Source organism: Mauremys mutica, chromosome 20 (genome assembly GCF_020497125.1).
Source record: "Mauremys mutica isolate MM-2020 ecotype Southern chromosome 20, ASM2049712v1, whole genome shotgun sequence".
NCBI lineage: Eukaryota > Metazoa > Chordata > Testudines > Geoemydidae > Mauremys > Mauremys mutica.
The window spans coordinates 17,202,102-17,226,361 of record NC_059091.1 but is presented as its reverse complement, the minus strand read 5'-3'; the positions used below and the strand labels follow the sequence as shown (position 1 = coordinate 17,226,361).

At 54.8% G+C, this 24,260-nt stretch overlaps 1 protein-coding gene across 1 annotated transcript; it reads left to right on the top strand.

Moving 5' to 3' along the window:
• Positions 1 to 617: 617 nt before the first annotated feature.
• LOC123354110 (resistin-like) lies at positions 618 to 3,221 on the top strand. The gene is made up of 3 exons (XM_044995795.1): positions 618 to 756; positions 2,545 to 2,622; positions 3,042 to 3,221. The coding sequence occupies exons 1-3, from the start codon at positions 639 to 641 to the stop codon at positions 3,170 to 3,172; spliced, it is 327 nt and encodes a 108-aa protein (XP_044851730.1). The 5' UTR covers positions 618 to 638; the 3' UTR covers positions 3,173 to 3,221.
• Positions 3,222 to 24,260: the final 21,039 nt, after the last annotated feature.

The window sequence follows — 24,260 nt, the reverse complement described above, 5'->3', positions numbered from 1 at the left end:
AGGTGCAGCTTGGAGCAGAGAGACGAGGCTCTTTTTGTGGGTGCTTAAATTTTGTTTTGGGGAGGGGTCGCTGGGGGAGGGAATCAGTTCTCTAAGGAGCTCATTCCAAACCTTTAACGGGAACCTCCTTCCCGTGTGTGTGTGTGTGTGTGTGCATATGTGTTTGTGTGTGTCGATTTCAGCCTGAAAATGCAACCGCCAGTGCACATGGTCCCCACTGTCAGCTTGGAAGCAGTCTTGCTCTGCTAGCCCCTAGGTTGGGGGTGCCATTCCAGCCCTCCCCAATAACCCCCCATTGCCATCCTGCCTGCCTCCCCACCCACCAAACACTCCCAGTCTCCTGTTCCAAATCCTTCCTCCTTTTCCCCTATTTGCTGCCATTACATTTCCCCCACCCCTCAGTATCCCTTCCAGCCCCCTCCATTCTCCTCCCCACATCCCCTGCCCCCTTGGCCCTGCCTGTCCCCACTCTCACCCTCACCCCCTTCCCTGGCACTGTGGCTTTCCATCATGCCTGTGCCCCACTCCGCTGCCTTGTGTGCACCTCGGCTCCTGCCACCGGTTCCTGAGGGCTCCTGTTCTGGGGTCTCACGCATTGGCCGGGTCTCTCCCCTGCAGGTAGCTCAACACCCAGCGGGATGAAGGCTGCCGTGTTCCTGCTGCTCACCCTCCTGGTGCCCGCGTACCACACGGGTGCTCAGTGCATCATTGACAATGCGGTCGATCTGAAGGTGCAGTCAGCGATTAGTTCCATAGGTAACTGACCCAGGGTCACCACCCCCAGAAATGGGGGGTCACATATAGGGGAGGCCGGGGGATGGGACTTTGCAGCAAAAGGCGAAGCTCCGGCAGTCTCTGCTCTGAGCCCCAGACTGGGCGAGGGAGCTGCCAAAGCTACGACTTTCCTCCCAAACTGCCTCATTTACACTCTCTGCTGTACCTGTCTCTCCTCCTTCCTGCCATGCAGCATCTGACCCCTGCACCCTCTCCAGTGTATTCTTACTGCAAACACTTGGGTGCCAGGTTTATTAGGTGTCTGGCAGTGGCCAAATAGGAGTTACAGGGCTTTCAGGGTGTCTAGAAACAAGGGACTTTTGTAGATTTAGGCCAGAGAAGCTAAATGACTTACCCAAGATCATACAGGGAGTCTGTGGCAGAGCAGGGGCTTGAACCTAAATTTCTTCAGCTCAAGTCTGGACCATTGCACCAGCCTGCCCAGGCTCACAAGTCATTTGTGCATTGGTGAGATACGACACAGGCAGCGTCAGTGACTGGGTCAATCTTCTCCTGATTTTTAAACCAAGATTAATGGGATCAACTAAACTGCTGGGAAAGCCACATGAGAACTTGTTGGAACCAATCACATACAAGAGCAACATTACCTGTGCCCCACACTGTGGCTCAGACATGTAGTTTCTAATACTGCCTCTGAGCTGATGGGCCTGGGGCTTTGACTTAGGCAGAGACTCCAGGAGTCCCAGGTTTGATCCCTGCTCCTGCTGAGCCACCCAGGGCCGCTTTCTCACTGCCTGTCCCATTCTGCTCCCAGCCAGCCCGTAAACAGGATGAGCGGAGCTGAAACACTTGGGGTTCCCTGAAGTTCCTCAGCGTCAGTTCAGGCCTGAGCACAGCACGGAGCCGGCATTTGTGTTAGTTCTATTTCAGTGGCTGCGCTCTGGGCCCCGTCATGCCAGGCGCTGCACAGGCCATGGTGAGATGCTCCCTGCCCAAAAGAGCTGCCAAGAGATGGATTGTCATCCCCATTGCACAGAGGGGAACGGAAGCCCAGAGGGACTATGTGATTCACTCAAGGTCACAAAGGGAGTCAGTGGCAGAGGCAGGAATTAAACCCACATCTCCTGCAGCCCAGTCCAGTGCCTTAGCCACAGACCCACTGGATTGGTCAGTCACCCCATGGGAGTTTCTGGAGATGGGGTCCATGAGATGCCATCTTCACAGCTAGCGCCACCTCACCCCAGGGGCTGAACCGGGCTGGCTGGGGTTGCTCTACCCATCTCTCTCAGGCTGCTGCTCACCTGGACATGGCTGCATTCAGCGGGGCTGGAACAATTTGTATTGTGGGGGAGCTGAGAGACATTGAACCAAACTGTAAACCATGTATATGATGGAATCCTCTTCAAGCCCGGAGGGGGGGTGCAATAGCGCCCCAGTTCCAGCACCTAAGGGTGTATTGGCTGGGGGAAGCAGCCAGAAATTACTTCTGCTCCCTCCACCCCTGCCCTTTGTTCGCAACCCAAAGGGGTCTTGTTGGATGCCCAGCGGCTTCCACCAGGTAACATTCTTCTGGGGGGCTGTGGGCAACCGGCATCAAACATGAGACCTCCAGATCTCAGGCCAGGAGCCTCTATTGCCTGAGGCTTAGCTACAGGACGCAGTTCCAGGCACTGCGGCTCTGGGAGGGTTACACCTGCCCAGGTAGCAGCTGGGGCAGAGGCAGCTTCTCTCCACCTGAGCCTGGGGGGAGGGGACAGCCTTTCCGCACCCAGGGTCCTGCCGGCTACAACTCTGCTTCTTGCCTTGCAGTGTCCTCCACCCTGGCCAAAGCCAAGCTACTCTGCCAGGACGTCTCGGCACGTGGGGCACTTGTCTCCTGCCCAGCAGGTGAGAGCACTTTCCCGAGTGCCCCGCAGGCCCAAGGAGGGAGGCGCCCCTGGGGCACAGACCCCACCCCCTCTGCAATCCTGGGCGGGTGTGGAGCTGGGGCAGCGATGCACCACCAGCCTGCCTGGGGCCCCCCTGCCCATGTGCTGCTCAGTGCCGGGAGCAACAGCATTCACATGACTCCTGAGTCCCTGGGGGCACTGGATGCTGTGGAGCTGGGACCAGTGTGGGCCCCTGGGCCAGACCTCTGGGACGTCTCACTGGCCTCCCTTGCTTGGGCAGTGACCTGGCTGCAAGGGAACCACAGGGCCATGGCCTGGGTGCTGGGAGGAGGAGAGAGCAGGGCACCTCGCTGCCCCCCATGATCCCATCCTGCCACCACCTGCTCCCCTAACCCCACCTCCTCCATCCCCCCACAGGGTACAAGCCCACGAGCTGCGCCTGTGGAATGGCTTGCGGCTCCTGGGACATTCGCTCCGACTCCACCTGCCACTGCCAGTGCAGCGGCATCGACTGGACGTCCGCGCGCTGCTGCAAGATAGGGCTATAGTGATGCCAAGAAACAGCCTGGGGCACTGGAGAGCCCCACCTGGCCTGCTGCCCCCTCGCCGTGGGCCCTGGCACAGAACCATGGTTTGCCCTTTGTGCCCAGTGCAATAAATAAACTTGAATCTGAGGCTTCTCTGGCTCTGTTCTTCCCCTGACTCCAGGTCTCTGGTACCTAGGGCCAGAGCATGGGCAGGGGGCACAACTCTGCCTCCCTCCTATTTACCCCATAGAGGCCTCTGTCCCAGATCTGGTCGGGCTGCCACCGCCGGTGGCTCACCAGATCGCTACAGAGGTCCAGACACTGAACCCCACAAGTGCTCTGAGCTTCCCAGGGTATCACAGGCTGCAGCGCTGGTGTCTCCTGGTGTCTGGGGCACATTTCCTGGGCATTGGCTCTGTCTGTTACCCCTTCACAGAAATGGAGCCCCGTGACCCACCTGCCTTAGGCCCTAGGCCCAGCACTGACCCCCATATAGCTCAGTAGCTTAACTCCCCCCACCTCCCAGAACTCCCCCTGGAGGTGTGGGCCGGCTGGGTTCCCTCTTCCAGGGGCCGGGGGGGCAGTGTAGCATGGAGCGCACAGACACCACGTGCAGGGTTCCAGCCCCATTGCTCTTCACTTAACAGAGCCCAGATCATAAAGGAAACAACCATCCCCCACCGCAGTGCCGCTCGCCAGCTCACCTGTCCCTTGGGAGTCCTTTGAGGTCTGTCTGGGTTCAGGTCACAGGGTCCCCCTCACCACATTGGGATCCTGCAGCAACTGGGGGTGGGGGAGCTCTGGGGAGCTTCTTTAGCTCGTGAAAATGTACAAAGACACGAAATAGATCAGCCCTGGCCCTTTGTAACCTTCCAGCCCTGCTGTCACCTGCCTCAGCCTCCCCTGGTGATCCCAGACCTCGAGCAGGTGCCTTCATGGCCAGGCCACCCCCTCCCCAGACAACCCGCTGGGAGCCAGTCTATTGGCCAGGGTGTCTGTAGTAGAACAGAGGATCATCCCAAGTTAATGACCCTCAGGATCTGGGCCATTTGCACATGCAGGTATCTGATTTAGGCCAGTTAGGATCCAGCCCTCTGGAGAGATGCCAAGTCTGGGTTTAGAGACATTGGCTGAGGTCTTTCAATCAAGAGGGGCTGCTATGAATTGTATTATGGTAGCACCCAGGAGCCCCAGCCAAGGGCCAGGACCCCATTGTGCCAGGTGCTGTACAGACCCCAGAGAAGCACAAACACGAAAGGAGCCCAGCCCCAGAGAGCCCATGTGGGCCAGCACAGGCTCTGCCCTGCCACGGCTCAGAACCCACCTGCCCCCGCAGAGCACGCTGGTGGTGCTGGGACAGGCTGCGCTCTGGACAGGAGCTGAGGGAGGGCTGTTGGCCCCGGTGTACAGAGGGGAACTGAGGCCCAGCTCCATGGAGGCCCTGGGGGGTGGTGATGCTGAGCGTTGTAGGGCCTAGATATTCGCTGGAATGACGAGGTCATCCATGAGGCCTGAGTCAGGCGCCCGGGCTGCCCCCTTGATGGATGGGGGAGAGAGGTGCCTGAGAATGGGAGTAACAAGAGCCAGCGAGCGAGGCGGCAGCCAGCCAATGGGAAATGCCGAGGAGAAGGCTGTGTGCTAAGCCCCACCCCTCTCCTGGAGGTCAGGGCCCAGGGCCACGGCTACACTGCGGGCGCTGTGGTGGCGGAGCCCCAGTGACTCCGTAGCACCATGGTGTGGACACTTTCAGGGGGGCCGGCAGTGCTGTTTCCCTCGCTGCAGGAACTGCCCCTCCCTGAATGAGGACAGCAGCCGGCTACGCTGGCAGTTAGGTCGGCTTAACTGGGTTGCTCTGGGGCATGAATTTTTCACCCCCTGAGCGCCGGGGCTGTGTCAGCCGAGCTTCGAAGCGTCGGCCAGGCCTGAGCCCGCAGGGAGCCGCCTGTTTCCAAGTGAGCCACCAGCCCAGAGCAGCTGTGTGGCCAGCTGCCGGCCTCACTGGCGCAGGGCCAATCCGTAGGGGGCGCTGAGGGGCTGACGAACTATCCACAGAACACATGCGGGGAAGGGGAGCCAGCTCTCCTTTAGCCCACGGCTCAGGGCACTCAGCTCGGATGGGGGGTGCCCCCGATTCAATTCCCCCCTCTGCCCGATGTGGGGCAGGAGTTTGAAGAGGGATCTACCACCTTGCAGGCGTGTGCCCTGGCTAAGGGCTATAGAGCGCGTCTTGCTTGTGGTGTGGCCCAATTCACTTAATTCTTCAACTATTAATTAAAGTGGAACAACTTCAGTAGGAGAGATGGGGAGCGAGAGCGAGACCCACCTCAGAATAGCCCATAGCCCAGCGGTACCTAAACATGGGCCTGGGGCCCCTCAGCTCCTCTGGTGGCTCTGGGACAGAGTCTGACCAAATCACTCCAGCAGGCTGCTGCAGAGCAGGGAATTGACCCTGGGTCCCCCAAGGCCTAGCAAGTGCCCTCCCCATGGGCCCAGCCTTCCCCTCCGTAGGGGCAGCAGCCGACATTCATGTCCAGGCTGCCCCCTGAGTCTCTCCTGTTGCCCACCTGCGTGGACTCACTTTCCAAGCTCTGGGGCAGTTGGGTCATTCGCAGCGGCGGCTCCAGGCACCAGCACTCCAAGCACGTGCCTGAGGCGGCAAGCCCCGGGGGGCGCCTGCCGGTCGTGGTGAGGGTGGCAGGCAGGCTGCCTTCGGCGGCGTGTCTGCGGGAGGTCCACTGGTCCTGCAGTGCAGAGCCCTTTGAATCCCGGCCGCGGCTCTGGCTGCCGGGCTGGGGCCGGGATTTAAAGGGCTCAGAGCCCCCCTCAGTGGCAGGAGCTCTGGGCCCTTTAAATCCCTGCCCCAGCCCCGCAAAGCTCGGGGTTCCTGGTGGCCAGAGCCCCAGGCCCTTTAACTTACCCCTGAGCTCCGGGGGGGGCCCCCAGCCACCTTTTCAGCTGGGAGCCCCTGGTTGATTTAAAGACTCTGGTTCTCCCAGCCACAGCTGGTGCCCCAGGGCCTTTAATTCTTGAGAGGCCACGCCTCTTCTGGATGAGGCCATGCCCCTTCAGTACTCCAGCAGTACCGGTAAGTCCTGTAAGTTACTTTCACCCCTGGCTGGCTGGAGACAGGTGTGGGGCTGGCTACAGGCAAGGGCAGGTGCGGGCAGGGCAGGGGGTGCGGGGCTGGTGCGGGCAGGGGGTGCAGGTACAGAGGGTACAGCCCACCCTGTACGGTGAGTGCCTCCTCCTCCTCCCTCCCACACCGGGGTAGGAGCAGCAGCAGCAGCCCAGGGCTCGGGGGCTATTTAAACAGCCCAGGGCTCTCCTGCTTCCACCGCCCCGGCCCTTTAAATAGCCGCGGGAGCCCTGGGGAAGTGGCGAGGCTCCAGCAGCTATTTAAAGGGCCAGGGCAGTAGAAGCAACCAAGCCCCGGACTTTTTAAATAGCCCCCAGAGCCCCACAGCCCTACCCCAGGGCTCCAGCAGTGGGGCTTTGGTGGCAATTTAAAGGGCCTGGGGTTCCAGTCCCTGCTGGGAGCCCAGGCCCTTTAAATTGCCCCCTGGGGAAGCCGGGCCACCCCGCACAGCGCACTGGCTTTTGCCGGTATGCCATACTGAGGCTTGGGCGCGGGGCCCTCTTAGGGGCGGGGCCCGATTCAGGGGAATTGGTTGAATTGGCCTAAAGCCGGCCCTGATGGAAAGGGGCCATGACCGGGACGTGCTGCAATGCAGGGTTAAAGTGAAGGAGCTGCGGAGTGCCTACTGCAAAGCCCACGAGGGAAACCGCTGCTCCAGCACTGCCCCCATGACCTGCCATTTTTACAAAGAGCTGGACGCGATACTTGGGGGTGACCCCACCTCCACTCCGAGGACCACAATGGACACTTCAGAGCGGGGGGGGGGAGCAGGAGGAGGAGGAAAGCGAGAGTGAGGGTACTGGGGTGGGAGGAGACACCCCGGAGTCCCAGGAGGCATGCTGCCAGGAGCTCTTCTCAAGCCAGGAGGAAGGTAGCCAATCGCAGCAGCCAGTACTTGGTGAAGGACAAGCAGAGGAGCAGGTTACCGGTAAGCGGCTTTTATTTTCAGGATGGAAATTTTTTGGGAGAGGAGGGAGGGTTAGGGCTGCATTTATGCATGCCTAGATGCGGAACAGCACATTGATGTGGTCTATCACGTCGCGTTAATCGGCCTCGGTAATCTCTTCAAAAGTATCAGCCAGAGCATGGGCAATGCGCTTGCGCAGGTTTATTGGGAGAGCCACTGTGGTCCTTGTCCCAGTCAGGCTAACGCGGCTGTGCCACTGTGCTGCGAGGGGCGGGGGGACCATTGCTGCACACAGGCAAGCTGCATAGGGGCCAGGGCGGAATCCGCATTGCAGTAGAAGACCCTCCCGTGCTTCCCAGGTGACCCGCAGCAGCGAGATATCTTCCAGGATAAACTCCTGTGGAAAATATTGGGATAGTGTTCAGTGTAGGTGCCCCCTGCAGCTGTTTGCTTTCCCCAACGCACAGAAACCCCAGTACAGCCCTGAACCAATCAGTCCCCCTTACTCACCATTTCGGGGCGCCCGTGGGTTATGTGCGCTCTCTTTGGGATGGGAAAATTATGCTATTGTGAAGACTGTTAATGTGCACTCACTCCTTCACTGCAGGGGAATAACTCTGTCTGGTATAAACAATGCTGCCTCTGTTAAGTGTTGCATTTTGCCTTTACAAATGCAACCTTGAGAACTCGGCTGTCCGTGTTATCACTGGCTGAGAGACTACAAAACCCCTGGAAGAAGCCGCGAAAAAGCAAAAAAGACATGCTGCAAGAAGTGATGTAGCAATCTCTTGCAGAAAATAAAAAAGCGCAGGACTGGAGGGAAAGGGAAAGCAGGATCCGCAAGAAAAACACAGCGCAGAGGAAGAAAAACACGAAGCAGCTGCTAAGCATCCTGGAGCGCCAAGTGGACTCTATCCAGGCACTCATAGCCATGCAGGCGGAGCACTACCGTGCCCACCCCCCTGCCGCCCTTGTCCCAAAGCTCGTTCCCTTGTGCCCCCATGTCAGCTCAAAACCCCTTTCCCCAGCATCTAGGTTCTTACCACCACCAGCTGCCTCCAACACCTGTACATTCACCAAGCAGCCCTGAGAACTACGACTCTTACCCTCTGCACTCAACCCCCATCGCCATGCAGTATAGCCATCCTGAAGTGCAGCACTCATTGCACAGCACTCCAGACAGGACATATTCAAACCTTTGACTGTACAGTCCACCACCCCACCCCCCGCCCTTTCAGATTCCCAAAAAGTTGGGTGTCTGTCAATAAAGTTATTTTCTTTTCAATAAATGAATTCTTGGCTTTGAAAACAGTCTTTATTATTGCAGAAAGTTAAAGATACCTTAGCCCAGGAAAGAAACAGGCACTGCAAATCAGCTTAGGAAACAGAGATTCTTACTAACATTGTAACCACTGCACTTCACTCCCGTGCAAGGCACCAAACATTACTGTTGGTTTTCAGCCTCAAATTCCTCCCTCAAGGCATCCCTAATCCTTGCAGCCCCGTGCTGGGCCTCTCAAATAGCCCTGCTCTCTGGCTGTGCAAATTCAGCCTCCAGGCGTTGAACCTCGGAGGTCCATGCCTGACTGAATCTTTCACCCTTCCCTTCACAAATATTATGGAGGGTACAGCACGCAGATATAACCGCAGGGACGCTGCTTTCCCCCAAGTCCAGCTTCCCATACAGAGATGGCCAGCGCCCCTTTAAACGGCCAAAAGCACACTCCACAGTCATTTGGCACCGGCTCAGCCTGTAGTTGAACCGGTCCTTGCTGCTGTCAAGGCTTCCTGTGTACAGTTTCATGAGCCACGGTATTAACGGGTAAGTGGGGTCTCCAAGGATCACAATGGGCATTTCGACATCCCCTACTGTGATCTTCCAGTCTGGGAAAAAAGTCCTGGCCTGCAGCTTCCTGAACAGGCCACTGTTCTGAAAGATGCGCGCATCATGCACCTTTCCAGGCAGCCTGGGTTAATGTCAATGAAACGCCCACGGTCATCCACAAGCGCCTGGAGAACCATAGAGAAATACCCCTTCCGATTAATGTACTCAGATGCTAGGTGAGGTGGTGCCAGAATAGGAATATGGGTCCCATCTATCATCACTCCACAGTTAGGGAAACCCATTTGTGCAAAGCCATCCACAATGTCCTGGCTGTTCCCCAGAGTCACGGTTCTTCTTAGCAGGATCCGATTAATGGCCCTGCAAACTTGCATCAATACGATTCCAACGGTCGACTTTCCCACTCCAAACTGTTTGCGACTGATCAGTAGCTGTCTGGAGTTGCCAGCTTCCAGACTGCAATAGCCACCCGCTTCTCCACCGTCAGGGCAGCTCTCAATCTCGTGTCCTTGCACCGCAGGGTGGGGGCAAGCTCCTCACACAGTCCCATGAAAGTGGCTTTTCTCATCCAAAAGTTCTGCAGTCACTGCTTATCATCCCAGACTTCCATGACGATGTGATTCCCACCACTCAGTGCTTGTTTCCTGAGCCCAAAAGCGGCGTTCCACGGTGCTGGGCATGTCTGTGAATGCCACAAGCAATTTCGTGTCGTACGCATTACGCGACTCGCTATCATCATCCTCACTGTCACTTTGGATCTTAAGCAATAGCTCAACTGCCAAACGTGATGTGCTGGCGAGACTCGTCAGCATATTCCTCAGCAGTTTGGGCTCCATTTCCCGCAGACTGAAACGGAACACAGAATCGCACTGCACAGAAACCATTGAAAGATGCAAGATGGCGCCAAACGTGGATGGAAAAACAGGGATTGCTGGGATGTGAAGCAATGCATCACGGGGCGTTGGGACAGGAAGCAGAATGACCCGCACCCTCTGCCCCCTTCCCACAACCCATGGCGCCAGAATTGGAAGAGGTGCTCTATGGGATAGCTGCCCATAATGCACCACTCCCAACACCGCTGCAAATGCTGCAAATGTGGCCACACTGCAGTGCTGGTAGCTGTCAGTGTGGCCACACTGCAGCGCTTTTCCTACACAGCTGCACGAAGACAGCTTTAACTCCCAGCGCTGTACAGCTGCAAGTGTAGCCAAACCCTTAGGGTTGCCAGCTTTCTAATTGCACGAAACCGAACACCCTAGCCCCGCCCCTTCCCTGAGGCCACGCCCCTTCCCTGCCCCTTCATAGAGGCCCTAACCCTGCTCATTACATTCCCCCCTCTCTCAGTGACTCGCTCTCCCCCACCCTCACTCGCTTTCACTGGGCTGGGGCAGAGGGTTGCGGTATGGGAGGGGATGAGGGCTCCAGCTGGCAGTGGATGAGGGGTTTGGGGTACAGGAGGGGGATCCAGGCTGGGGGGGTGGGGCAGATGGGTTCAGGGTGTGGGAGGGGGCTCTGGGCTGGGGCAGGGCATTGGGGTGCAGGAGGGGTGAGGCTCCATATGGGGGTGCAGACTCTTTGGTGGGGACAGGGATGAGAGGTTTATGGTGCCAGAGGAGGCTTCAGGTTTTGGTGGGGGTCAGGGCAGGGAAGGCAGTTGGGGTGCAGGAGGTGTGAAGGCTCCATCTAGGGGTGCAGACTCTTTGGTGGGGCTGGAGATGAGGGGTTTGGGGTTCCAGAGGAGGGTCCGGGTTTGGGCGGGGCTCCAGGCTGGGGCAGGCAGTTGGGGTGCAGGAGGTGTGAAGGCTCCGTCTGGGGGTGCAGACTCTTTGGTGGGGCTGGGGATGAGGGGTTTGGGGTTCCAGAGGAGGGTCCGGGTTTGGGCGGGGCTCCAGGCTGGGGCAGGCAGTTGGGGTGCAGGAGGCTGCTCCATGTGTGCCAAAGAGTCACAGCCAGAGCCCTGCTGGGGTAAGTCTGCTCCCCCGTCATTCGTGGAGTGACACTGACTTACACCCCCTGGGGATCTGGCCCCATGTTTCTGCCCCATACACTGCAATAAGGGTGTGAGGTACAGGAGGGCAGGTCCCAGGGGCACAGCCTGGATCAGGGTTACCAAACACCTGCTGCCCCCAATGTCACATGGCTGGGAAGGACCCACAGGCCGCAGAGCCCAGGGGCAGCTCTGGCCCCGAGCCCAGCCAGCTGAGCTCAGCAAGCTGGGGCTGGAGCATGGACAGCGGCCGGGTTGCCTGGGGGTGGGGTTGCCAGGCGGGTGTGGAGTGGCTGCGGGGAACAGGCCAGAGCGTCTCAAGAGCTTCACAGGAACAAGCACAAAGGAGGCTGATGCTTGAAAGCAGCTCACAGGGACACTGTACAGAGACAGGCCCTCTCCCCCCCCGCCATCCTTACCTCACAATACCCCCCCCCCCCCGTATCTATCTATCCATCCCCATGACACCCCCCTGTATCTATCTATCCATCCCCATACACACCCTGTTAGGGGTGGTTAGTTAAATCTCAGTAAAATGATTGGCTAAGGTATAGCTGAGAATATTACTATATTCTAATATACTATATAGATAAGCCCGACTGGTGTGAAGGGCTTCAGGATATGCTTGCTTGGAAACCAACCCCAATAAACATCACATTGTCTGCACTTTGGACTTCTGGTCTTTTGCTGCTTGTTGTCTGCATGACAAGAACCTGTATCTACCCATCCATCCCCATACACCCCGTATCTACCCATCCATCCCCATACACCCCCATATCTATCTAACCATTCCCCATACATCTCTGTATCTACCTACACATCCTCTTATACCTCCATACCTATCCACTACCTCTAGCTAGCTAGATAGCTAATCCCATACCTGTGCCCCTCTGGCCCTTAAACCTCCTGCCCCCCACTCCCAGTTGCTCAGTGGGTAGCAGTGGTGCTGTTACTCCCTCCCAGCCATCCCAAGAGAGTTGATGGACACAGCAGGTTGCAGCCCCTGCAGAATCACCCTGTTGGTTCATGTCCTGCCCCACGGGCTCAGTGGCAAGGGAAGGCCCTGGGCTGTGTTGAAGGGGGTGAGGAAGAGGGATTCACCCCTCAGTGCGTGCAGAGCAGGGACCAGGCAGCTCCATGGAATAATAACAATGCCTAGTGGCTCCATCTCTCTCCAACCCCAACCCAAAGGGCTGCACCTCTCCCTGCCCATGGAAACCCACCGCACTGACAGGATGCTACAAATCACAGGACGTGCATGTGCTCAGGACTCCTGGGTTCTATCCCCAGTGCTGGGAGAGGAGTGGGGTCTAATGGTTAGAACAGAGGAGGAGGAAGCTGGGTGTCAGGACTCCTGGGTTCTATCCCCAGTGTCGGGAGGAGAGTGGGGTCTAGTATCTTGTCCCCCTCTGTTAAGCAGAGGTAATGACGCTGATCTATCTCATGGGGATGGGGGTCAGACTTTCAAAGCTTAATTAATTAACCAGTCAAATCATCTGGGCATGGAATGGGAGGGCACGGTACCAACTGGGGGTGTCACCCACAGCAGGTGCCAGAGCTGCCCTGGGAGCACTGGCAAGTGGAGCGGCCGTGGTTGAAAGCCCCAAACTGGCAAAGGGGCTTTGAGATCTTGGGAGGAAGCGGCTGCCGTGTAACCGAACCTCCCCACTGAGACAGGAGGTTTGTGTGTGTTCCACCTGCTGCCAGGTGCTGGCTGTGCTGAGCCTGGGCTCTGGCCCATCAGCACCAGGCAGGGGGGTGATCGTTGCTGGGAGACAAAGGGATGAAAAGCGACAAGTGGGTTTTAATTAAACAGCACCCAGCCAGGCTGCAGTGGGGTCTGCATCTGCGCGATGCCAGGCAGCGGCACTGGACTAGGGCGCCTGAAGGCCCCTGGCACAGCTGGCTAGAGGGAAATAAACGAGAGATGGGAGAGGTCTGGTGCAGCAGTTGAGTGGCCAGTACCCTAAGCTGGGAAATCGGAGACCTGGGGTCCAGTCCCAGTTCTGCTGCTGGGGGAAAATCCCTTTGTCTCTCTGTGCTGAGGCTGAGCTCATAGAGGGCTCTTAAGGTCACAGGATCCGTGACTCTGTAATGAAACCATATCCTCAGTTATGAGCTAACAAGAGCCATAACAATGCCAAGGGCTCTTGAGGGACAAGGGTGACTTGGTGACAGTCTCTAACCAGCCCCCACAGAAGTACCTGCTGGAGGAGCTGCACTTTGGTAACAGATCCACTCTTCAATGCTGCAGACAAAGGTTTAACATGATTCAATGGCTGGAACCTGAAGCTCAACAAATTCAGCCGGGAAATAAGGTGCAGTTTTGTCACAGGGACAGTAATTAACCAATGGAGCAACTGCCCAAGGGGCATGGGGAAAGTTTGGACTCCGGATCGGCTGTTTTTCTCACCGATCTGCTCTGGTTCAGGGCAGGTGTCTGGGCTACCTTAGGCAGGAGGTCAGCCTAGATCACAGTGGCCCCTTCAGCCTTGGACTCTAGGAAGCCACAAGCAGCAATTGCATGGGAACGACCTGTGAGCTCTGCATTTTCCATCCCTGGGGGGAGAGATGGGGGGGCTCAGCCCCATGGCATAGGCACCAACTCTGTGGGTGCTCCACGGGCTGCAGGGGTCCTTCGACAGCTGCTGGGAAGCTCTCAGCTTGCTGCAGGATCTGGCCCTAAGTGAGAAGATGACAAATTTACCTTCATTTTCGCTTCCCATTATCCCCTCATTACTATGATTTTCTCCCTGCCATCTCAGGGTATTTCTACACTACAAAACTATTTCGAATCAACTTAAGTCGAATTTGTGGAATCGACCTTACGAAGTCGAATTTGTGTATCCACACTAAGGACACTAATTCGACTTTGTGAGTCCACATTAACGGGGCAAGCGTTGACTTTGGAAGCGGTGCACTGTGGGAAGCTATCCCACAGTCCCCGCACTCCCCGCTGCCCATTGGAATTCTGGGTATAGCCCCCAATGCCTGCTGGGGGGAAAACTGTGTCGAGGGTGGTCCTTGGTAACTGTCAGCATTCAACCGTCACTCCCGCCGGCGGGAAATCAGTTCGCGCACTTTTCCTGTTATAAGTGACAGCGCGGACGCCACAGCACTCCACTGCGATCATGGAGCCCGCTGCGATCATCGCTGCACTTATGGCCATTGTCAACTCCTCGCACCTTATCGTACACCTCTTCAACAGTCAGATGCTGAGAAATCGGGCGAGGAGGCAACGGCAGCGTGGTGAGGACATGAAGTCTCAGACTGGCACAGACATCTCAGAAAGCACGGTACGCCGCGCCGTGGAGATCATGGTGGCACTGGGTCATGTTCATGCTATGGGACGGCGATTCTGGGCCCGGGAAACAAGCACGGACTGGTGGGACCGCATAGTGCTGCAGGTCTGGGATGAATCACAGTGGCTGCTAAACTTCAGGATGTGTAAGGGCACTTTCCTTGAACTGTGTGACCTGCTGTCCCCTGCCCTGAAGCGCAAGGACACCCGCATGCGAGCAGCCCTGACTGTGCAGAAGCGAGTGGCCATAGCCCTCTGGAAACTTGCCACGCCAGACAGCTACCGGTCAGTAGCGAACCACTTTGGCGTGGGCAAATCTACCGTGGGGGTTGCTGTGATGCAAGTAGCCAACGCAATCGTTGAACTCCTGCTCTCGAAGGTAGTGACCCTGGGAAACGTCCAGGTCGTCATAGCTGGCTTCGCCGCGATGGGATTCCCAAACTGCGGTGGGGCTATAGATGGGACTCACATCCCTATCCTGGGACCGGACCACCAGGCCAGCCAGTATATTAACCGAAAGGGCTACTTTTCAATGGTGCTGCAAGCACTGGTGGACCATAGGGGACGCTTTACCAACATCAACGTCAGGTGGCCGGGCAAGGTTCATGATGCGCGTGTGTTCAGGAACTCTGTTCTGTTTAAACGCCTCCAGACAGGTAGTTTCTTCCCGGACCACAAAATAACTGTTGGTGATGTGCAGATGCCTACAGTGATCCTCGGGGACCCAGCCTACACGCTAATGCCCTGGCTCATGAAGCCCTATACAGGCGCCTTGGACAGTGAGAAGGAACTCTTCAACTACCGGCTGAGCAAGTGCAGAATGGTGGTGGAGTGTGCTTTCGGACGTCTCAAGGGGAGATGGCGGAGCTTACTGACTCGCTCGGATCTCAGCGAAAACAATATCCCCATTGTTATTGCAGCTTGCTGTGTGCTCCACAATCTCTGTGAGAGCAAGGGGGAGACCTTTATGGCGGGATGGGAGGTTGAGGCAAATCGCCTGGCTGCTGATTACGCTCAGCCAGACACCCGTGCCATTAGAAGATCCCAGCGGGAAGCGCTGTGCATCCGGGAGGCTTTGAAAGCTAGGTTCCTCAGAGAGCAGGGTAACCTATGACTGTCCAGTTGCTTTACAGAGAAGCTGAACCTGCCCCTGTTTCTTTACCCAGTTACTGTTGACTCTCCTCTGCAGTTTCATACCCCGTTCACCCCATTTGCCTCCTTCCAACACACGTGTAAAAATAAAGTTAATGGAGCATTGTTATTTAAAAACCTTTTCTTTAATAATGATTTCGCGTTAAAGGGTTGAAACAGGGACGCGGACTGTGGTGGGTAGGGTGTGCAGTGATGTAGAGACCGCTTCTAGACTCTAGGAATGATAGGCTACTGCTCCTACAGCGGTCTCTGGGGGGAGGACGGTTACAGGTGGGTGTGCAGGAAGGGGTGAGGGGTGTAGGCTTTGGGACGGAGTTTGGGTGCAGCCTCTGGGCTGGGGGTGGGGGCGTAGGAAGGGGTGAGGGGTGTGTGGGAAGGGGGAGGAGGCGTAGGGGGTTGCGTGCTGTGGCTGGGGCTGAGGGTTTGGGGCATTGTAGAGGCTCAGGGCTACGGTAGAAGGGCAGGGTGAGGGCAACCTGCCTTGCCATTTGTGGATGGCAGGCGCTAGGACCCTGGGGCAGCAGACAGCATTTCTGCTGGTAGCCGCTCTACTGTCAGATAGGGACGCAGCGCGGGGCGGGGGGGGGGGGGCGACACGCCGGGGGAGGGGTGGCAGGTGGGCGCTGGGACCTGCTCCAGGCAGGGAATTGACGGGGCGGGGGAAGACCCGCGTGGGCCAGGGCCCGATCCAGGCAGGGCCGGGGGAGAGACCCACCTCCAAGTATACCTGGAGCAGGGCACCTGCCGCCTATGAACAGAACATTAAAAACACCTCACAGACTGACCAGGGTGCCTAGTGACTGCACTCAGTGAGTAACCTGCTGTTGATCCTGCCCCCATGTCTGTACCTTGTTCATGGTGAATGTCCTATGCAATTACCAAACCCCTCTCCCCCCTTCACAGAAAGTCTTCAGCAAACAAACATGACAGAAACAGTAATTAACAGCAAACTACTTTTAATACTCGACAACACAGTAAAGGTAAGAACTTTTCAAAATCTAGGGACTGTGAACTTTTGGGTAATTTAGCAGTCCGCTGTGGTGCAGTGACAGTTTTCACGGCCCTTGGTGCCCCTCCTTCTTGTTATTCTGGGTGAGGTGGGTATTGGAGTGTGTGGCGGGGGAGGGCGGTTGCAGACACAGTGCAGGGGGGCTCTGTCCTCCTGCCTGCGGTCCTGCAGAACATCCACAAGGCGCCTGAGCGTGTCCGTTTGCTCCCTCAGTAGTCCAAGTAGCGTTTGAGTCGCCTGCTGGTCCTCCTGACGCCATCTGTCCTCCCGTTCGCTGTGTGAGCGCTGCTGATGTGTGAGGTTCTCCCTCCACTGGCTCTGCTGGTCCGCCTCTGCTCTGGAGCAGCCCATAAGTTCAGCAAACATCTCGTCCCGTGTCCTTTTCTTACGCCGCCTAATCTGCGCCAGCCTCTGTGAGGGGCATGGTGGAGCAGGTCGGGATACTGTTGCAGCTGTGTGATGGGGAAAAGGGAGTGAATTGCTTACAAAGATATATTTTCTCAAAAATGAAACATAGTCTACTCATTGTCTGTGAACCAGACCATGGACGGCACCTATCTCATGCGCACTCACTCAGGGAAAGTTCGATTTCTCTGCATTCGCTTTCATTGCCTGGGGTATTGCACTGCAGACCAGGCAAGCGGGGCAGGAAAGCTGAATCCGTGGAGCAGCCAGGCATGGTAAGCCAAAGGCTTTTGGCTGCTTAAAAGTCAATGTCCAGCTCTGTCCTCTTGCTGCAGGCAATCCTGAAAGCATAAACGCTGCCCCTGTTCCACCCCGTCGCGGTTTTCCCTTGGAAAAGATCCCTGTATGCTGCCATTCTGTAGCCTCCAGCACGTGGCTCTAAAGTGACGCTTCTTGTTGTTCTAAGGAACAGTGAAGCACTACCAATAGTAATAGTACACAAATCACTATACTTCCATGCAGGAGTCTGCGCACGAGATCACCTTGAGGAGGGTGTCACAGAGAGAGAGAGAGCGCATGCTGAATGAAAGCCAGCACAAGCCAGGGCCCTATGCTGTGATGCTCGTCAAGGCACTGGTCCCGGAGTACCAGCTGAGAGCGTGGCGCGGAAAAGTGTGCCACCTCGGAGCACCCAATAAGCCAGCTCTCCCCAGGAACCTCCTCCATAGGCTTTTCGACTACCTCCAGGAGAGCTTCCTGGAGATCTCCGCGGAAGATGCCTGTTCCATTCCCCTGTATATAGACCTTCTGTTCGCCTAGTCTATTTTCCTGTTCTTTTAAGAAATAAATGTTAACATGTTTAAAGCACTTACCCACTGATCCTTCTCCTGATTCAGGGTCTGTGGTAACGGCTGCGGAGGGTTGGTAGGGGATCTCAGTGAGGGTGATGAAGAGATCCTGGCTGTCGGGGAAATCAGCGTTGTAAGCGCTGTCGACTGCCTCCCCCTCCTCATCTCCTTCCTCATCTTCCCCATCTGCGAACATCGATGAGGAACTGGCCATCAACACTATCCCTTCGTCAGAGTCCACGCACACTGGTGGGGCAGTGGTGGCAGACCCACCGAGAATGGCATGCAGTGCCTCGTAGAAGCGGCATGTCTGGGGCTGGGCTCCGGACCGTCCGTTTGCCGCTTTGATTTTATGGTAGCCTTGTCTCAGCTCCTTGACTTTCACGCGGCACTGCATTGCATCCCGGCTGTATCCTCTGTCTGACATGGCTTTGGAGACCTTCTCGTAGGTCTTCGCATTCCGTTTGTTGGAGCGCAGCTCCGAAAGCACAGATTCATCGCCCCACACCGATCAGATCCAAGACTTCCCGGTCAGGCCATGCTGGGGACCTCTTTCTATTCTGGGATTGCCTGGACTCCTCTGCTGGAAAGCTCTGCATTGTTGCCGGTGCTGCTGAGCTCGCCCCGATGTCCAACCAGGACATGAGATTCAAAGTGCCCAGACAGGAAAAGGAATTCAAATTTTCCCGGGTCGTTTCCTGTGTGGCTGGTCAGAGCATCCAAGTTCGGACTGCTGTCCAGAGCGTCAACAGAGTGGTGCACTGTGGGATAGCTCCCGGAGCTACTAAGTTCGATTTGCATCCACACCTAGCCTAATTCGACATAGCCATGTCGAATTTAGCGCTACTCCCCTCGTCGGGGAGGAGTACAGAATTCGAACTAAAGAGCCCTCTATGTCGAATTAAATGGCTTCATGGTGTGGACGGGTGCGCGGTTAATTCGAATTAACGCTGCTAAATTCGAATTAAAGTCCTAGTGTAGACCAGGCCTCAGTGTAATTGGCTCTGTGGCTCAGGACGGGGAGGAGGCAGAGTCTCAGGCATTTCCCAGTATAGGCCAGACCCTGGGGGGCTTGTCTTAGCTGGAATGAAGCAGCCTCTTGGGCAGCAGGGGACGGTTGGTGTGGAACAAGTTTGCTGTGTCTCATGGCCATTCCACAAAGAAAGACCCACAATCACAAGCAGCAAGAGTGTCCCTCTCGCAGGACTGAATGGGCCCCAGAACCTGAGCCCCCTTCCCCCATGGCAGGGTCACTCTGAGGTCTTGGCTACACACGGAAGTTGCCCTCCTGTAACCGGAATGAGAATGGATTAGGTTTAGCCCTGTGTGCACATGCGTCCATCGCTTTATGTGTCATGTGGCAATTTACCCATTACTGAGTCCAGAGCTCCACCTCAACCATGAGCAGAGATGCAGCACCTACCTTTTGAACTGAGGATCCATATCACCCTCGCCTGCAAAAAGTGGGACCCTGTTTTATTTGTAGGGACAGGATGCAGAAAGTCCTGGGTAACCCATTACAGCAGGGGTAGGCAACCTATGGCACGTGTGCCAAATGCGGCACACGAGCTGATTTTCAGTGGCACTCACACTGTCCGGGTCCTGGCCACCGGTCCCGGGGCCTCTGCATTTTAATTTAATTTTAAATGAAGCTTCTTAAACATTTTAAAAACCTTATTTACTTTACATACAACGATAGTTTAGTTATATATTATAGACTTATAAAAAGAGACCGTCTAAAAACATTAAAATGTGTTACTGGCACATGAAACCTTAAATCAGAGTGAATAAATGAAGACCCGGAACACCGCTTCTGAAAGCAACAAAGAGTCCTGTGGCATCTTATAGACTAACAGATGTATTGGAGCATGAGCTTTCATCGGTGAATACCCACTTCGTCCATGCATCTGACGAAGTGGGTATTCACCCACAAAAGCATCTGTTAGTCTATAAGGTGCCACAGGACCAGACTAACACGGCTACCTCTCTGATACTTGACACTTCTGAAAGGTTGCCAACCCCTGCACTACAGTCTAAAACAGGTAGAAATGTCTCTCCAGGGAGTCTCATGTCTATACTATGAAATTAGGTCGAATTTATAGAAGTCAATTTTTAGGAAGTGATTTTATACAGTCGATTGTGTGTGTCCCCACTAAGCGCATTAAGTCATCAGAGTGCGTCCATAGTACTGTGGCTAGCATTGATTTTTGGAGCATTGCACTGTGGGTAGCTATCCCACAGTTCCCGCAGTCCCCGCTGCCCATTGGAATTCTGGGTTGAGCTCCCAATGCCTGATGGAGCAAAAACATTGTCGCGGGTGGTTTTGGGTACATGTCTCAGTCGCCTCTCCCTCCGTGAAAGCAACAGCAGATAATCATTTTGTGCCTTTTTTCCATGCAAGTGCCATACTGCTTTCATAAGATGGTGCAGTAGGACTGCTAACCGTCATCCAACCACTGCTTCCGCTGCAACTCTGCTCTCCTGCTTGTGTCTCAATAGCAAATTTCTACATGTTGTCTACCATGGGCTCCCAGGAACGTGTGTTCTTCCTTATGAAATGTGCGCGGTGCTAACCGTCGTCCTCCACTGCTTCCACTGCAACTCTGCTCTCCTGCTCTCCTGGTTCCATGAATCCACCTCACAGGTCCTCTCGTCGTTTGGTATAAATATCTATTCTCGTGGCATCTGTCGTCATCCACTGCTTCCGCTGCAACTCTGCTCTCCTGCAGACGCCATACCACAGTAAGCATGGTGCCCGCTCAGCTCACCGCTGCTGTTGTGAGCATTGTAAACACCTCATGCATTATCCTGCAGTATGTGCAAAACCAGAACCTGCAAAAGCAGGCAAGGAGGCAACGACAGTGCGATCACAATAGTGATGAGGACATGGACACAGACTTCTCTCAAAGCACAGGCCCAGGCAATTTGGACATCACGGTGGTAATGGGACAGGTTCATGCTGTGGAAGACCGATTCTGGGCATGAGAAACAAGTACAGACTGGTGGGACTGCATAGTGTTGCAGGTCTGCGATGATTCCCAGTGGCTGCGAAACATTCGCATGAGTAAGGGCACTTTCATGGAACTTTGTGACTCACTTTCCCCTGCCCTGAAGCGCAAGAATACCAAGATGAGAGTAGCTCTCATAGTTGAGAAGTGAGTGGCGATAGCCCTCTGGATGCTTGCAATGCCAGACAGCTACTGGTCAGTCGGGAATCAATTTGGTGTGGGTAAATCTACTGTGGGGGCTGCTGAGATCCAAGTAGCCAACGCAATCACTCAGCTGCTGCTATCATGGATAGTGACTCTGGGAAATGTGCAGGTCATAGTGGATGGCTTTGCTGCAATGGGATTCCTTAACTGTGGTGGGGCGGTAGACGGAACGCATATCCCTATCTTGGGACCAGACCGCCTTGGCAGCCAGTACATAAACCGCAAGGGATACTTTTCAGTGGTGCTGCAAGCACTGGTGGATCACAAGGGACATTTCACTGGCATCAACGTGGGATGGCCAGGAAAGGTGCATGACGCTCGCATCTTCAGGAACTCTGGTCTGTTTGAACAGCTGCAGGAAGGGACTTACTTCCCAGACCAGAAAATAACTGTTGGGGATGTTGAAATGCCTATAGTTATCCTTGGGGACCCAGCCTACCTCTTAATACCATGGCTCATGAAGCCATACACAGGCACCCTGGACAGTAGTAAGGAGCTGTTCAACTATAGGCTGAGCAAATGTGCCTTTGGACATTTAAAAGTGCGCTGGCGCAGTTTACTGACTCGATTAGACCTCAGTGAAATCCATATTCTAATTCTAATTGTCGCTTGCTGTGTGCGCCACAATATCTGTGGGAGGAAGGGGGAGATGTTTATGGCAGGGTGGGAGGTTGAGGCAAATCGCCTGGCCACTGATTACACACAGCCAGACACCAGGGCGATTAGAAGAGCACAGCAGTGCATGCTACCCATCAAAGAAGCTTTGAAAACCAGTTTCATGACTGGCCAGGCTACAGTGTGACCGTTCTGTTGTTTCTCCTTGATGAAAACCTGCCTCCCTGGTTCACTCTACTTCCCTGTAAGTCAACCACCCTCTCCCCTTCGATCACTGCTTGCAGAGGCAATAAAGTCATTTTTGTTTATTGTTCTTTATTAATTCATCACACAAATAGTGAGATAACTGCCAAGGTAGCCCGGGATGGGTTGGGGAGGAGGGAAGCACCAGGTGGGGTGGTGGATGAGGGGAGGAGGGAAGGAAAAAGCCACACTGCACTTCAAAACTTATTGAATGCCAGCCTTCTGTTGCTTGGGCAGTCCTCTGGGGTGGAGTGGTAGGGTGCCCGGAGCTCCCCTGTGTTCTTGGGCGTCTGGGTGAGGAGGCTATGGAACTTGGGGAGGAGGGTGGGCGGTTACACAGGGGCAGCAGCGGCGGTCTGTGCTCCTGCTGCCTTTCCTGCAGCTCCACCAGACGTCGGAGCATGTCAGTTTGCTCCCCCATTAGCCTTAGCATTGCATCCTGCCTCCTCTCATCTCACTCCCAACACCTCTCATCTTGCTCCCACCACCTCTCATCTCGCTCATCCCTCCTGTCCTCGCATTCATTTTCTGCTTTCCTGGACTCTGAGATTGTTTGCCTCCACGCATTCTGCTGAGCTCTTTCAGTGTGGGAGGGCTGCATGAGCTCAGAGAACATTTCATTGCAAGTGCATTTTTTTACCTTCTTATCTGCGCTAGCCTCTGGGACAGAGATGATAGAGGGAGCGTTGAAATATTTGCAGCTGAGGGAGGAAAAAAAGGGGGAGTAGTATTTAAAAAGACACATTTTAGAGAACAATGGGTAAACTCTTCACGGTGAACCAAGCTGTTAACATTACATAGCACATGTGGTTCGGTACAAGGTCGCATTTTGCCTCTTATATTGAGGGCCTGCTGTTTTGGTGTGAGAGATCACACGCGCAGGTCCGGGCAACAGAATTCGGCTTGCAGGCTGCCAGGGTAATCCACAATCTTTCGGCTTCTTCAACCTTCATAACATGTGGGAATCGTTTCAAACAGCAGTGCCCTCCTTTCCCATACCAAGCACCCATCGGGTTGGCCATTTAAAAGGAGGGGCTGTACTGGCTGCAAATGCATCCCAAGTCTTCAGGGCAAATTAATCATTAAACATGTTTGCTTTTAAACCATGCATTATATTTACAAAGCTACTCTCACCAGAGGTGCCTTCTCCGGCTTCATGGTCTGGGAGCCCGCTTTGGGAGGGGTGGGAGGGTATTGGTTCCAGGGTGATAAACAGTTCCTGGTTGTCGGGGAGAATGTTTTTTCCACTTGCTTGCTGTGCGCTATCCTCATCCTCCTCCACCTCCTCATCTTCCTCGTCCCCAAAATTCTCATTGTTAGGATATAGATATTCAGGCCTGTATGCAAAGGCCTATACTTTAAGAATTTAGGTGTAATCTTTTCACTTAGCTAGTTATAGAGGTATAAAAGAAAGAATCAAAATCACTGTCTGTGGAATGGCCTTCTCTTACTGTGACAGGCTAAGGTCTTCAGCTAAGATGTACTTAGGCAGCCATAAGCTGGGAAGTGTTTGATCACATCCACACATTCCAAACTTGAATAATTTGAAATAAGGTGCTATTGGGCTTTTAGGAATACAATCCTGTTCTGATATTCCTCCCACCTCCAGAGAAAGGGTAGAGCCTAGAAGAAACTTAGTTTGATAGCATCTTGTCTGGCAAGAACTCACTTATCAATAGACACAGCTGGAGAACCCTTATGTCTGTATAGATGTAGTTGTAAAACTCTTATGTCTGTATAGTGAGTTGTGAAATCCTCACTTCTGTATTGTTTTGTATGTTTATTTGCATGGTCTCTGTCTGGTTCTGTGATTGTTTCTGTCTGCTGTATAATTAATTTTGTTGGGTGTAAACCAATGAAGGTGGTGAAATATAATTGGTTAAATAACCAATGTTAGGATTGGTTAGTTAAATTTCAGTAAAATCATTGGTTACGGTATAGCTAAGCAACACTCAGGTTTTACTATATAGTCTGCAGTCAGTCAGGAAGAGGGGGGGAAATGGGAACAGGAACTGGGGATGGGGGAATTGGGATCATTTTTAGTAAAGGGGGAAATGGGAACAGGGGATGGGAACAGAAACAGGGACACAGACAAGGCTCTGTGGTGTCAGAGCTGGGAAGGGGGACACTAAGGAAGGAAACTGGAATCATGCTTGCTGGAAGTTCACCCCAATAAACATCAAATTGTTTGCGCCTTTGGACTTCGCGTATTGTTGCTCTCTGTTCATGCGAGAAGGACCAGGGAAGTAAGAGGGTGAAGGAATAAGCCTCCTAACACTCATCCCTGTTGCATGAGACTCCCCCCTTGCAGGTGTCCACGGACAGGGGTGGGGTAGTGGTAGGTGCCCCCTCTAGAATTGCATGCAGCTCATCATAGATGCGGCATGTCTGGGGCTCTGACCCAGAGTGGCCGTTTGCCTCTTTGGTTTTTTGGTAGGGTTGCCTGAGCTC

Coding starts and splice junctions, on each gene's coding strand:
- LOC123354110 (XM_044995795.1), top strand. CDS start 639: ATGAAGGCTGCCGTGTTCCTGCTGCTCACCCTCCTGGTGCCCGCGTAC. Junction 757..2,544: donor GTCAGCGATTAGTTCCATAG/GTAACTGACCCA, acceptor CTTGCCTTGCAG/TGTCCTCCACCCTGGCCAAA. Junction 2,623..3,041: donor ACTTGTCTCCTGCCCAGCAG/GTGAGAGCACTT, acceptor ATCCCCCCACAG/GGTACAAGCCCACGAGCTGC.